Genomic DNA, 14,671 nt, shown 5'->3' on the forward strand with positions numbered 1-14,671 from the left:
GACACAATGATCCCTATTGCTACATGTATTTTCTGAAAAGTATCAGCGTGTTTTCATCAACGAGTAGATCTTACTAACTGCTTTGGGGCTCATTTACATTTGGATGTAAAATCAGTAAAATGACACGCCCCTAAGATGTAGCTGTACACGCCCACTTTACCTCCTCATAGGGGCATATTCAATTGGGTGCGAGAATAGCAAAAAACCTGCACCTGCGAGGTTTTTCCTGCAGGTGCGGGTTTTTTGCTATTCAATTAGGTGCGTTTTTTTTTACTCTTGCACCTCCAGAGCAAGCGTGATTTTTCCTAAAATCGTTAATTTTAGGAAAAATCAGTGGGACTTGCTCTGGCACCCCCTAAGGACTAATTAAGCAATTGGAAGTTTCCAATTAGCTTAATTAGTCCTTAATTACTTACCTTCTGCAGCGCTGTCTTCTGCTTCCAGCGTCGGGAGCCGGCTCTTCTGCAGCAGGGTGAGTATGTCAGTGTGTGAGGTGTTTGTGTGTATGAGTGAGTGTGTGTGTGAGTATGAGTGTGTGTGTGTCCGTGTGGCCCCCGGAATGGGCGCTGGGAGAACTACATCTCCCACCAGCCCGTGGAGCCTCCCAGGAGCCCCCTCTCCAATAAGAAGAGAGAGGGGAAGCCACGGAGACCACCAGTCAGGAGGTTTTTTTCACGCAGTGCAGGGTTTTCAGAGCTATTTTTTAAATTGAATACCGTGGGTATCGGGAGCGCGCATACCCGTGGTATTCCTAAATTGGGCGCGAGGTTTTTTTTCCTCGCATAAAGCTCACGCCCAATTGTATATGCCCCATACGTGCTGCTTACACAATCTTCCTGAATAGCTTTGTCAAAAGTAGGTAAGTATGTTTCCAGGGAGAGTGTACTAGTGGCCTGAGGACTGGTTATAAGGGCACATCACATAAGAGGCACAGGTTAGACACATCTTGGAGCACTAATATATATATATATATATATATATATATATATATATATATATATATATATTAGTGCTCCAATATATATATATATATATATATATATATATATATATACATACATACACGCACATGAGCAGCACATGGTGACAGTACAGAAGCAATGACTGAGGCTGAGCCAGGCGAGGTCAGTGCTGGGGCAGCAGTCACGTACTCAGCAGCATTAGGCTCTCGCGGTTACACAGTTTTGTCCCTGATCGGCGCCGGTGACTTCGGAAGGGGCGTGGCCAACTGCTCCTATTTCCGCCCGGACGCGTCTCATTGGGGAAGGACACGGCGGTGGTGTTGGTCTCTCTGCAGCACGGTGAGCCGGGATTCGGGGGACGCAGCTGTTCTCCTACCGGGCTGAGGGCGCTGCCAGCGAGTTGGGGGCTGGGCCCGAGGTGCAGCCCCGCCATGTAGCGCTCTACACCTCTATAGCCGGGGTCTGGGTGCCTCCAAGGTCAGAGAGAGCCGAGATGTGTCAGAGCCTCCAGGGTCCCAGCCTAGGGCGGAGGGGATCTATTATCCCACATACACATACTGATTATATTTAGGTGCACTATCACCTGGCCACGTACATAGTGTATTTATACTGGAGGTCGCCCATCTCCATTGGCTCAGTAATTATCCCTCTTGGCCCAGCACAGAAAATCCTGGAAACCTGGCCAGTCTGGAGATACTTTCTGAGACCAGAGCGCAATATTTAGGACTTGTTAATTATATGGGCTCCATTGAAACCATGGGTCTTGCCTACCTGTCACAGCATGGAGGGTCAGGCTCTCCCGACTGCCCTGCTGCCTGCCAGCTGTACCATGAGCAAGTAGCGGCTGTGGCTGGTTATGCTGCTGGCTGCGCTCTGAGGTGACCCTGAAACAGGTACCTGGGTAGTGGGGGTAACTGGGGTAGGTTGGGGGTAGTTGGTGGTACACACAGCCTCCAAAATACTTGTAATACAGCAGGATAGTGTCGCTCTTGTGTGCTCCCTTAAGCTGGGTACACAGATTACTTGCAAATGATGCATTGTCGTCAACGATTTCCTTTGGACAAACGGACTAGTGCCTACACACTGTGCAATGTAACAAACGATCAAACTATATATCTTTCATCGTTTGGTGGTTAGATCGTTAACTATATAATGTAACCATATCGCCTGATCGTTCGGTAGAGCGTACACACTGCACAATCTGAGGGGACTCGTTGACGAGATTTACAGATCTTCCTGCATGTAGAGAAGATGTGAAGATCCGACAACGCGGGAGCACGTATAGTGCATACACACTTAAGGATTTGAATGATTTGTTCCGATGCGTCGAGATTGTCCAAATCATTAAAAATATAGTCTCGTGTGTAGGGGCTTTTAGAAGAGGTTCCTGTATAATTGTTCAGCACTCATAATTTGTGTGGAATCATCATACGGTAATGTGCTTGGTGCAATATAACAACTTACAGGTGTATTTATGTTTTAGATTTATGGTGTAGGACATAGGTCACTGTCAGAGGCTGTCAGTAATGGGTGACTTTATGTAGGCCTTCCTGCCTATTTTGCAGAGTCCACAATTCAGTCCAATCTGGTAAAGGATTATTTGTTGGGCTGAATCTTAAAATATAAATGTAGTTTATCCCTAAACTTTTTATCTTTGACTTGTTATGGTTTAATGGCTATATAACCTATACGTTTCCTGCACACTCTTAACTAGTACATAATGTTCCATGTGTGAAAGAAGTGTCCTTGCTGCCCTTCATTATAATTACTTGTATTATTGTTTTTTTGTATGTTTCAGGTTAGAATAAACGTCACCATGTCGCAAGCTCTTCTGTCTAAGCCTCAGATGAGGGGTCTTCTGGCCAAACGGCTACGATTCCATATTTTTGGAGCCTTTGCTTTCTCATTAAGTATTGTCGCATTATACAAGGTAATGTCCACAATGATGAAGATAGAAAATGCATGATATGTTTCCCAGTATGCAGGCTGTTTCTCTAATCCCACCTGTGTGGTTGGTGTGAGGTAGAGTTGGCCTGTGTGGTTGGTGTGAGGTAGAGTTGCCCTGTGTGGTTGGTGTGAGGTAGAGTTGCCCTGTGTGGTTGGCGTGAGGTGGGGTTGGCCTGTGTGGTTGGTGTGAGGTAGAGTTGGCCTGTGTGGTTGGCGTGAGGTGGGGTTGCCCTGTGTGGTTGGCGTGAGGTGGGGTTGGCCTGTGTGGTTGGTGTGAGGTAGAGTTGGCCTGTGTGGTTGGCGTGAGGTAGAGTTGGCCTGTGTGGTTGGCGTGAGGTAGAGTTGGCCTGTGTGGTTGGCGTGAGGTGGGGTTGGCCTGTGTGGTTGGCGTGAGGTGGGGTTGGCCTGTGTGGTTGGTGTGAGGTGGGGTTGGCCTGTGTGGTTGGTGTGAGGTAGAGTTGGCCTGTGTGGTTGGTGTGAGGTAGAGTTGGCCTGTGTGGTTGGCGTGAGGTGGGGTTGGCCTGTGTGGTTGGCGTGAGGTAGAGTTGCCCTGTGTGGTTGGTGTGAGGTAGAGTTGCCCTGTGTGGTTGGTGTGAGGTAGAGTTGCCCTGTGTGGTTGGTGTGAGGTAGAGTTGCCCTGTGTGGTTGGTGTGAGGTAGGGTTGCCCTGTGTGGTTGGCGTGAGGTGGGGTTGGCCTGTGTAGGGAGTTTGACTGGGACGGTACACCTGTTAAACCGTAAGGCAGGTGTCCTAAAGCGAGCTCAGGGAGGACAGAAAAAAGCGAGCTCAGGGAGGACAGAAACCTCCCGTGGAGCAGAAGGGCAAATGCTTGCCCTGTGTGGTTGGCGTGAGGTAAGTTGCCCTATGACAAAATGCAGTGTATAAAAACTAATGGGAACAGCTATGAATCTGGTACACAGAAATAAAGGTCCATAATGATCTGATCTGGGCAATATGGGTAATGCCATCTTAGGCCAGGTACACATCAGCACGACATGCATCCTAGCCGACCCGACGCTGGATGGAAGGCTATATCAGGCGGCCATACACATTTCACGATCCAGCGATGGAGGGTACACACTGAGCTATATGGGCAATATACCCTTCCAATCTGCGTCGGCTGATGGGTACCTGGCCTTACTGTACACAGGTTTTTGTAAATATTTAAAGATTAGTGTATGATGAAAGTCGCCCCACCTTCCCCAATGTCAGGCAGTGCAGGGGTTCTCTGACTCATTCCCCTGTCCCATATGGGGTTTCAATGTTACGGTTGTACAAGTTGGTTTCAGCTTCTGAAGAGCAATGATTATTCCTGTCTTAGTTTGGGGTGGCTGAGCCCAGGAAGAGGGCGTATGCAGAGTTCTACAAGAACTACGATGCAATGAAGACCTTTGAATCCATGAGGGAAGCTGGAGTGTTTCAGGGGGTGAGACCGAAAGGCGAATAATGTGACCCCCTAATTCCCAGGTAACGATCCAGAACATGCCCAATACTGTCCCATTATTGTTTGTTAGACCTGTAACGAAGAACTCGTCACCCTCATGGTTTTTTAATATAAAGGCGCCTTGGTTTCATTTGTGCTGCTTTCCATAATAAAGTGAATGGTTGGTCCTGATTACAGTATGTGTTCTTCTGGAAATGTAACACTAATGCTAATCATTTAATGGTCTTAATACTATTGAAGTGCACATGATTTTATAACTTTCTGCAGTGTGTTTTTTTTTTTTGTGGTATACAAGTTTTTGACCTGATCAGTGATCCTATTTGGGTCCTATATGTGTGTATATTTCCTGATCAGAGCTACGTCTGTTGGTAAATTTAAGTATAAATTATTTTATCAGATATTTTCCTCCATCTCCTTCACAGGAGGATCTGACATGCGGGTACCCAATCTTCCTCCCCGTGGACTTGGAGCTGGCCATGGTTTATGTATAACATGATTATGATATCCAGTGATGTCGCTGGAATGTTTCTACAATTCTCTGTAAATGCCCTGAAATATATATAACTGAGAACCTGACCTGTGTAACTGTTCTGTCACTCTGTGTTCCGCCCAACAGGCAGTGTTTAAATGTAATAAGATCCATCTTTCCTACACTACAGTAGATTTCCCCCTTTCAGTGTGTTTCCTTGGTATGTTCTTTGGGCCCTTGGCCATTTAGCTGTGTAGGGCTGTCATAGTCTGTAGAGGGGGTCAATAGACATTTGCATGTTTTTGTGCACTTGGTAAAGAGCAAATATTGTCCAACAACATGGTGTGGTCTTCTACTGCAGGGGGTAGGCAACATGTGGCACTCCAGCTGCTAGGGAACTACACATCCCAGCATGCTCTAACAGAAAGTGTTGGGGCATGCTCGGATGTAGCGTGCCACAGGTTGTCAACCTGTGATTTAAGATATAAAAGAACAGTGGTAATCAAATTCTGTCCTCAGGACCCTACACAGGGCATGTTTTCCATGTCTCCTCAAAGAATCAAAAGTGATATAATTAGCTCCACCTGTGGATCTTTTAAAATGTGTCGGTGATTAATGAGTACACCTGTGCACCTGCTGGGTGATCTGTGTGGGGTACCGAGGACTGAGTTTTTGAACCACTGGCCTAAATAATGGTCTAACTCACAGCTGCGGCAGACTCCTGCTTAGTGCAGCAACCCTACAGCGTGACTGTATAAAAAGTACACAGCACTCCTTTCAGGAGCCAAGGTCAGTCTTTTGTTACTTGGTCACAACATATTAAGTTATCATTTAAGACAGGACACAACAAAAGCTGCTAGTCAGGATTAATATAAAATACACCCAGTCTACAGTAGCTCTGTCTCGTTGGTGCCTGAAAACCGTAATAGAGGTTAAAAGTAACATACGTGTTTTCCAGGCTCGTATATGTGAACAACCTATAAAGGTCCAACATAATGCGCAGGAGAAATACATTCTCAATACTGCCATCTACTGTCTCATTGCTGAATTAAGTCTGCAGGAAAAAATCTAATGTCCCAATTTGTAGGTGACCAAGCAAATGTGGGTGCAGTATCTGCAGTTTGTTAGAAACTGTTACTAATTCCTAAAGTTGTGTAGAGCTGACTTGTTAAATAATAGTTATAAGGATAACTGCATCCAAAAATAAAAATCTGGTTTTGTGTATAGACCACTGACCGCAAAATCCTGGCTTATTGCTCGTGAACGTGCATCCACGCAGATCCAGTTACCTGGGAAACCAACCCTGGGTTTTCTACATCAGGGTCTATAGGGTATCCACAGGATACCTTGGGGCATAGGCGATGACGTCAGGCATCGGGCACCATAGAGTTAAAGTTTTCAGCCTCCCAGGATGCACTAGGGTCCCCCTCCTATGCCCTGCCCCCGAGCCAAGGCATCTCAGTTTCGTTGGTGCCCGGCTCGGAGTCGGATGCACCTGTTTAGAGGGGGGCTAGGGATAGCCCCTGAAGTTTCTTCAGCAAGCAGCTGTGGCTGCTCATCTGGAAGTACAGCATGGACAGTCAATGCTGACGTCCATGCTGTCTTCCCTACACCCCCGCCGGTACCAGAACGCCTGTACTGATCCGGGGATGCTGGTAAGCATCTGGGGTCACAGCTAGCGGTGACCCCAGATGTTTGGGACCATGGCCGGATTCAAGGGGGCAGCAGGTAGGCAGCGGGGTCCCGCGGTGGGTCCCTGCAGAGCACATGGTCCAGAGTCCCCAGACAGGGGGCTCCCTGGGGACTGGCTGCAGCGTTGAGCCAGGTAACTAACCTGCGCTTCCACTACCCCCCCTGGTACAGCGGACCGAAGCTGAGCGGTAGCGCTGCGACGTCCCAGGGGTTAATTGCATGCCAGGGGAGCGCGCCTTCCCTGTACACAGCCGGCGCCTCCCCCGCTGCACACAGCCCTCTCTGCTTCTGCTGACTGGCCCTGTGGCAACGCTCCTCCCCCAGGCGGGCCTCCTCGGTGGCCATCTTTGCTGAAGCATGGTTAGCGCTGCTGGACGCTGATGATCGGTGGCATCGTGGTCTGGGTCCCCCAGCATACCTCTCCTCCGTTGGTAACAGGTCTGTGTATGCAGCGCTGTGTCCTACCAGGCTCTGTGTCTGCGTAGTTGAGGATCAGTGCTGATAGTGCAGGAATTGATTGATTTCTTTGCATTGTATGTGACTTCTGCTAGCGTCTGCTGCCTGTACTTTCACTTTCTACTGTCAGCCTTTTCACTGTCCCTGATCTTTTTCTGCTAAAGCCCTTGCGGTGCGGTGATTACAGGGTGGTTCTCCCACTATACTAACGAGTATTAGTGAGAGGGGTCACATACTTACCATCATGTCTGAGAGTGTCCTTTCCTCTTCAGCTTATGTGTACTACGTGTAAGGTACCAATAGCGGAGGGGGAGGGTAACGCGGAGGGGCTGTCGGCAGTGTTATTTATTGGCGCAGCCAATTACTGTCACGGCTCCGGTACAGGAGCCGCCCTGGGCTTGTTTCGCCAAGGCGCTTACAACCCTCGTAGGCCAGTTAGCTCCGCAGCCGGCGTTCTCGCAGATGGGATTGCCCCAGCAGTCAGTGGTGTCGTCACCCATGCAGGGTTTCCCGAGACAATTGATGGTACCCCACAGTCTCCCTATTTCCCCTCCCCAGGTCTCTCAGGAGCCTGCGTGGGTTAATTCACTGACAAGTTCTGTACAGCATTTGTCGGACGTGTTACAAGGGGAGTCTGTGTTGAGGCCTCATAAGCGCGCCGGTGGCATCTCTGTCCGCTCCTTATGAGGATGACGACGTGACGTCCGATGATGGGGAGATTCTGGATCTTTCTGACCAAGAACCTCTCCGTTCTAAAGAGTCGGACGCTAAGTCCAAGGTTTATTTCTACTTCAGGGTCCATAGGGGGTCCACAGGGTTGACCTTGGGGTTATAGCTGGAACAGGATCCATGGGCACCACACAGTTAAGCTTTTAGCTCCCAGGATGCACTTGGGTCCTCCTCTATACCCCGCCCCCGAGCCACAGGCACCTCAGTGTAAGCTGGTGCCCGGCCGGAGTCGGTCACCGCGCAGGGGGGCTGCAGAAGCAGCCCCCAGAAGCTTTTTATTTTAAGTTAGATTTTATTTATTTTTAATCTATTTTTACTACAGACGGCAGCGAAGGGCTGTCTGTACAGACGCCCACGCTGCCGCTCTGATCCCCGACTGGCGCCGCGACGCCAGTACTGATCTGGGGATCGCGGCGGGAGGACAGAGTCCGTACTAGCCGGACTCTGTCTACCTCCCAGGACTGCTGCCGGAGTCGCCGGGGATTCAGGTAAGCCGCGCGTCGCTGGCTAGCGGCGGCGCGCGGAATGCCTTAAATGCAGTCCTTTAGCCTCCGGTCCGGGGGACAGACCGGAGGCTGTTGGCAGTGGCGGCGGGCCCCCCCATAACCCGTGGGACCACTAGACCACCAGGGATAACCGGCAAGCGGGAAGCCAGCATCCCTGGGGTTAATGGCCAGCCAGGGGAGGAAGCCTTCCCTGTCAGCGGCTCCTCCCCTCAGCTCAGCGCGCCTTTCAGCACGCAGTGGCGTCGCTGAGCTGCAGATTCCTCGGCCACTCCTCCTCTGAGGTCTCCAGCGGCCATTTTCCCAGTGGCAGCGCAGATCTCAGGGAGCACGCGGACCGGTCCCCCTGTGTACCTCTCCCCTGATTAAGGACAGCGTACACAGCACTATAGCCCTCCCAGACACTGAATCTGGGCAGGTTGATTGTAGTGTAAAGGTGCAGTGAGTATATCTTCCTGCATGGTATGTGACTTTTTGCTAGTGCTGCCTGTCTGTGCTTATTTTCCGCTTACTGTCAGCTTATACCTATCCCTTTACTTCTCCTACAAGCCCTGCAGGTGTGTGGGGGAGGGGCGTTTCTACTGACCTCGCTTATATAGATCACGTATTTGTGAGGTCCGTCACATACAGTTGTGTGCTACTCAGTGCCATATTGTGGGCTGTTGTTCAGCACACGGGTGAGTGCGTTTTACTTCTACCCTGGTGCCAGATATATAATATATTCTGTCATGTCAGACGAGGAGGTTGAGCGCTCAGTGGCTCCGGTGTTGGCCTCCTGCGGACGCTGTTCTGCAGGAGTAGATAGGGAGGATTTGTCACAGGATGGCCTGTGTAGTCGATGCCAGGTGGCTCCTGGCCCATCCAGACCTTCTCTGGCGCAGGAACCACCGTGGGCGATGTTTTCTCAAGTGCTGGTGTCTATTGCGGACCGTCTGTCGGTCCCGACTGCTCTCCCTACTAGGGCGGTGCCCCAGCCGACCATCCCCCATTCCCCGGGTGTCCCGCAGTTATTGCGGAGTCCTCCTGGGTCTCAATCAGTTGGTCCCTATGCGGGGTTGCCTATGTATATACAGGCTTCCCCTGTGCCGCAGCAGCCTGTGGTACCTTTTCAGGCCCCTATGGCGACGCCTCCACCATGGGTGGATGTGCTCTCCAACTCCGTGCAAAATTTGGCGGCCGCTTCCTCGGCTTTTCAGTCAATGTTGCAGACTGACATGCCTTCTAGGATTTCTAAACGCCCACTCATGACACGGGCTGCTCAGGTATCGGACTCAGAGGGTTCCTCAGATGATGGGGAGGTCCCTGATGACACTGACTCGGACGCCTCGGTCCAGGAAATGGATACCAAGTCGTCCATTAATGTGCGAGCACTAGTTAGGGCGGTGCGAGCTATTCTTCTTATAGAGGATGAGGCACCGGTTCCTAGGTCGAAGTTTCCTAGTTTCAAAAAAACTAAGGTGGCTTCTGCGGTGTTTCCCCTGTCGGATCAGTTGACGGATCATATGGCGGTAGCTTGGCAGGCGCCCAGTAAGAGATTCCTTCCTCAGAAGCGGTTGGCTTCTAATTACCCCTTCCCTGAGGCACATTGTAAAAAATGGGAAACTCCACCGGCGGTGGATTCCCATGTCACCCGTTTAACTCGGGGCGCCACCTTACCATTACCGTCGATATCCTCGCTGAAGGATCCCACGGACAGGAAAGTTGAGACTTGCTTAAAGTCTATTTACTCCCTCTCCGGGGTGGTGGCCCGACCGTCCATGGCCATTTCCTGGGTGGCCAAGGCCATTGAGGGGTGGGCCAATGCATTGGAAGATACCTTCCCGGACGACGCTCCGGATGTCCAGCGGGCGTTGTTGGGACAAATGAGGGACGCCGCTTCTTACATTGGAGAAGCTTCTTTAGATACTAGTCTGCTGACCTCGCGGGTATCGGCTGCAGCGGTGTCTGCCCGCCGATCCTTATGGTTGCGGTCCTGGAGAGCGGACTCTGATTCAAAGAAAGGTCTGGAGGCCTTGCCTTTCAATGGGGAATTGCTATTTGGTCCGGACTTGGACAAAATAGTGGACACCCTGGCTAAATCCAAGTCGGCCTTCCTCCCTTCGGCGGCACTGCCTGCTAAGGTTCGGAGTTCGGCTTTTCGTTCCTTTCGGGTTCAGGGTAAGGCGAAAGGTCAGTCCTTCCCGAGACAGTCTGCGAGTAAGACGGCCTCTAAACCCAAGAAGCAAGCCTGGAGTGCTCGGCGCCCTTCTTCCAAGCAGGAAGATAAACCTGCGGCCTGATGGGACGGGCCTCCCTCTGGGGGACCTCAGAGTGGGAGGCCGACTTCTTCTATTTGCCCAGTGCTGGCACAATACCACCACGGATGCCTGGGTTCGAGAAGTGGTCTCCCAGGGGTACGCCCTGTCTTTTCGGCACAGACCACCCCACCAGTTTTTCTGCACAAGTCCTTCTCAGAACAAGACCAAGGCGTTACAGGTTCAGGAGGCTATAGAGTCCTTGCTGAAAGCAGGGGTCATTGTTCCCGTTCCTCTATCACAACGAGGGACGGGGTATTATTCGTCTCTGTTTCTGGTGCAGAAACCCAATGGGTCTCATCGCCCTATCCTCAACTTGAAGTCTCTGAACAAATTCCTCAGAGTTCCCAAGTTCAGGATGGAAACGTTACGTTCCATCATTCTGGCGATGGAACCGGGGGATTACATGGTGTCCCTGGACATCCAGGACGCCTACCTCCATGTTCCGATAGCATCTTCACACCAGCGGTATCTGAGGTTCGCTATCCTTCAACACCACTATCAGTTCCGGGCGCTACCCTTTGGTCTCTCCACGGCACCGAGGGTGTTCACGAAGATTATGGCGGTCATGGCCGCACATCTTCGGAACCAGAATGTACGGCTTCTGCCGTACCTGGACGACCTCCTGTTGCTGGCGAGCTCCCCGGAGGTACTGCTTCAACATCTCCACCTGACGATCGCTTGCCTGCAAGCACACGGGTGGTTGATAAATTGGAAAAAGTCCTCTCTGATTCCATCACAGCGGATGGTTCATTTGGGAGCCCTGCTGGATTCGCGTCAGCAAAGGATCTTCCTGACTCCGGAGAAGGTCGCCTCACTACAGCTGCGGATACGCAGTTGCCTGAGCCGTTGCCGCCTGTCGGTCCATTCGGCTATGAGAGTTCTGGGGTCCATGGTGTCGACATTCGACATGGTGGAATTTGCCCAGTTCCATTCCCGGCCCCTGCAGGGGCTGATTCTATCAGAATGGAACGGGTTACCTCACCGGATCCGCTCTCAGGTGCTGGTGTTGTCTCCGGACGTTCGGCTATCTTTGGCTTGGTGGCTTCAGACAGCTCATCTGGTCGAGGGGCGCCCATTTTGGATCCCGGACTGGGTCCTGCTCACGACGGATGCCAGTCTCCGGGGTTGGGGGGCAGTGACCGGCTCTTTGTCGCTTCAGGGTCGTTGGTCAGCGGAAGAAGCACTTCTCCCCATCAACATCCTGGAACTGCGGGCAGTATACAAGGCCCTGCAGTCGTCCGGCCCCGCTCTTCACGGAAGGGCGGTACAGGTGCAGTCCGACAACGCCACCACGGTGGCGTATATCAATCACCAAGGCGGAACTCGCAGTCAGGCAGCGATGTCGGAGGTGTCTCGTATCCTGTCTTGGGCGGAGGGTCACATTCCAGCGATCTCGGCGGTCTTCATCCCCGGAGTCCTCAATTGGGAGGCGGACTTCCTCAGCCGTCACGACGTGCATCCCGGGGAATGGTCGCTTCACCCAGAGGTGTTTCAGCTACTCGTGGACAGGTGGGGACTGCCGGAGCTGGACTTGATGGCCTCCCGTCACAATCACAAGTTGCCCGTTTACGGGTCAAGGACAAGAGACGCAGGTGCAAGTCTGGTGGACGCGCTGTCGGTGACATGGACGTTTCACCTGGCGTATCTGTTTCCTCCGATATCCCTGGCTCTTGAGACAGCCGTCTTGAGGTCTCGGGGCTTCTCCAGTTCGGTTATTGGTACGATGCTCAGGGCACGCAAGCCTGCTTCAGCACGGATTTATCACAGAGTGTGGCACACTTACTTTCAGTGGTGTGAGTCCAGACTTTATGATCCTCAGGTGTTCCGAGTTTCTAGGATCTTGGAATTTCTTCAGTCAGGATTGGATCTCGGCTTACGCCTTGCATCTCTGAAGGTTCATGTGTCCGCCTTGTCCGTGTGGTTTCAACGGCGGATTGCAATACTACCAGACGTTCACACCTTTTTCCAAGGTGTTCCCAGGATCCAGCCTCCCTTTGTGCCTCCTGTGGCTCCTTGGGACTTGGCGGTGGTGCTACGGGTCCTGCAGGGTCCTCCGTTTGAGCCTCTTGAGGCGGTGGAGCTCAAGTGGCTGACATTTAAGACGGTTTTTCTCCTGGCAATTGCTTCGGCCAGGAGGGTGTCTGAATTGGGGGCGCTTTCCTGTCGCCCTCCTTTCCTGATTTTTCACCAGGACAGAGCGGTGCTCCGCACTCGTCCTGAGTTTTTGCCCAAAGTGGTCTCGAAGTTCCATATTAATCAGGAACTTGTTGTGCCAGCTTTTCAGTCCCCTGATCTTGCAGCTGGTGAGACTTCCTTAGATGTGGTCCGGGCGCTTAGAATTTATGTAGACCGGACGGCTTCGGTTAGGAAGTCTGATTCCTTGTTTATCCTCTTTGGTTTTCACAAGAGGGGTTGGCCTGCCAACAAACAAACGTTAGCCCGTTGGCTTCGTTCCGTTATTTGTGAGGCTTATGCACAGGAGGGCTTACCTGTGCCAGCCTCTGTTAAGGCTCATTCCACTCGTTCTGTGGGTCCCTCTTGGGCTGCTAGACGTGGCGCTTCTGCTGTTCAGCTGTGTAGGGCGGCCACTTGGTCTTCAATTCAAACGTTTTTGAGGTTCTATGCGTTTGACACCTTTGCCTCTCAGGATGCATCCTTTGGGCGCCGGGTACTCCTTTCAGCACAGGAGCGTCCCCGCCCTTAGTTGTACTGCTTTGGAACATCCCCAAGGTCAACCCTGTGGACCCTGAAGTAGAAAACAAGAGATATGGTAAGAACTTACCTTTGTTATCTCTGTTTCTACGAAGTCCATAGGGTCCACAGGGCGCCCGCCCTGACGCACCTGGCTTCAAATGGGCTGTGTGGCTGGTCACCGGTTTTCCGTCTCCTATTGCTGTGAGTATGGTTTCTTGTGTGTTCCAGTCTTCCCTCTCTCTGTTCCATATTCTCCTCCGGCCTAGGCTGCTTACCAACTGAGGTGCCTGTGGCTCGGGGGCGGGGTATAGAGGAGGACCCAAGTGCATCCTGGGAGCTAAAAGCTTAACTGTGTGGTGCCCATGGATCCTGTTCCAGCTATAACCCCAAGGTCAACCCTGTGGACCCTATGGACTTCGTAGAAACAGAGATAACAAAGGTAAGTTCTTACCATATCTCTTGTTATTCCTGGACGTATTCGGGCAGTCCGCACAGCTTTAGTGATTGAGGATGAAGATCCTCCAGTGTCCAAATCAAAATATGCCTTTTTTAAGGATATTAAGGGTGTCGCCACAGTGTTTCCTCTTTCGGGTCAGTTAGTAGACCATTTAGAGGAGGCGTGGAAACAGCCTGGCAAATGGTATCAGCCTCAGAGACGTTTGGCGGTGACATCCGTATGCGGACAATTATTTTTCTAAGTGGGAATCCCCTCCACAGGTGGATTTTCATGTGACATGCCCAGTCCGAAGTGCCACATTGCCCATGCCCTCCATGTCTTCCTTGAAGGATGCTACGGACCGTAAGGTGGAGATCTGCCTAAAGTTTGTTTATTCCCTTGCGGGGGGGGGGGCGGGGGCAGCCAGGCCAGCTATGGCCATTTGTTGGGTAGCCAGAGCTATGGAGCGCTGGGCTGATAGTTTGAAGGCGTCTTTGGATTCCGACTGTTCGGCTGAACAGACCGAGTTGATAGGCAATCACCGGCATTCGGCCACTTATATCAATGAAGCGGCCTTGGATATCAGTACCCTGACTTCTCGGATTTCTTCGGCAGCTGTAGCTGCTCGTCGCACCTTATGGTTGCGATCTTGGAAGGCGGACGCTGATTCCAAGAAGGGCTTGGAAGCCTTGCCTTTTAATGGAGAAGTCCTATTTGGTCCGGATCTGGACAAAATTGTAGCCACGCTGGCGACAGCCAAATCGGCATGTCTCCCGTCTGCTGCGGTTCCTTCCAGTTCAGGTACGTCGGCCTTACAGGGCCCAGGGTAGGCCTAAGGCACAGTCTTTTCCCCGACAGGCTGGCCCCAAAAAAATCAGCCAAGCCCCGGAAACAGGCCTGGAGTACCAGACTTCCGGCCCCTAAGCCAGATGACAAGCCTGCAGCCTGACGGTCCGGGCCTCCCTTTGGGGGATCCCAAAGTGGGAGGCCGCCTGCTGCAGTTCGCCCAGTGTTGGTCGGTTAGCACGACAGACATTTGGGT

The 14,671-nt window shown here is 51.7% G+C and overlaps 1 protein-coding gene across 1 annotated transcript; it reads left to right on the top strand.

The window, feature by feature from the left end:
* Nucleotides 1-1,197: 1,197 nt before the first annotated feature.
* Nucleotides 1,198-4,929, top strand: COX6C (cytochrome c oxidase subunit 6C). The gene is made up of 4 exons (XM_088442608.1): nt 1,198-1,301; nt 2,761-2,892; nt 4,231-4,376; nt 4,776-4,929. Exons 2-3 carry the CDS (start codon nt 2,779-2,781, stop codon nt 4,354-4,356), a joined length of 240 nt encoding a protein of 79 aa, XP_088298734.1. The 5' UTR covers nt 1,198-1,301; nt 2,761-2,778; the 3' UTR covers nt 4,357-4,376; nt 4,776-4,929.
* The last annotated feature ends 9,742 nt before the right edge of the window (nt 4,930-14,671 follow it).

Source organism: Taudactylus pleione, unplaced genomic scaffold, assembly GCF_031769625.1.
Source record: "Taudactylus pleione unplaced genomic scaffold, aTauple2 ptg000314l, whole genome shotgun sequence".
NCBI lineage: Eukaryota > Metazoa > Chordata > Amphibia > Anura > Myobatrachidae > Taudactylus > Taudactylus pleione.

Bases quoted from the DNA above. Each gene is read 5' to 3' on its own strand.
- COX6C (XM_088442608.1), top strand. From the start codon at position 2,779: ATGTCGCAAGCTCTTCTGTCTAAGCCTCAGATGAGGGGTCTTCTGGCC. The intron at 2,893-4,230 runs GTAATGTCCACA...TTCCTGTCTTAG, and splicing joins GTATTGTCGCATTATACAAG to TTTGGGGTGGCTGAGCCCAG.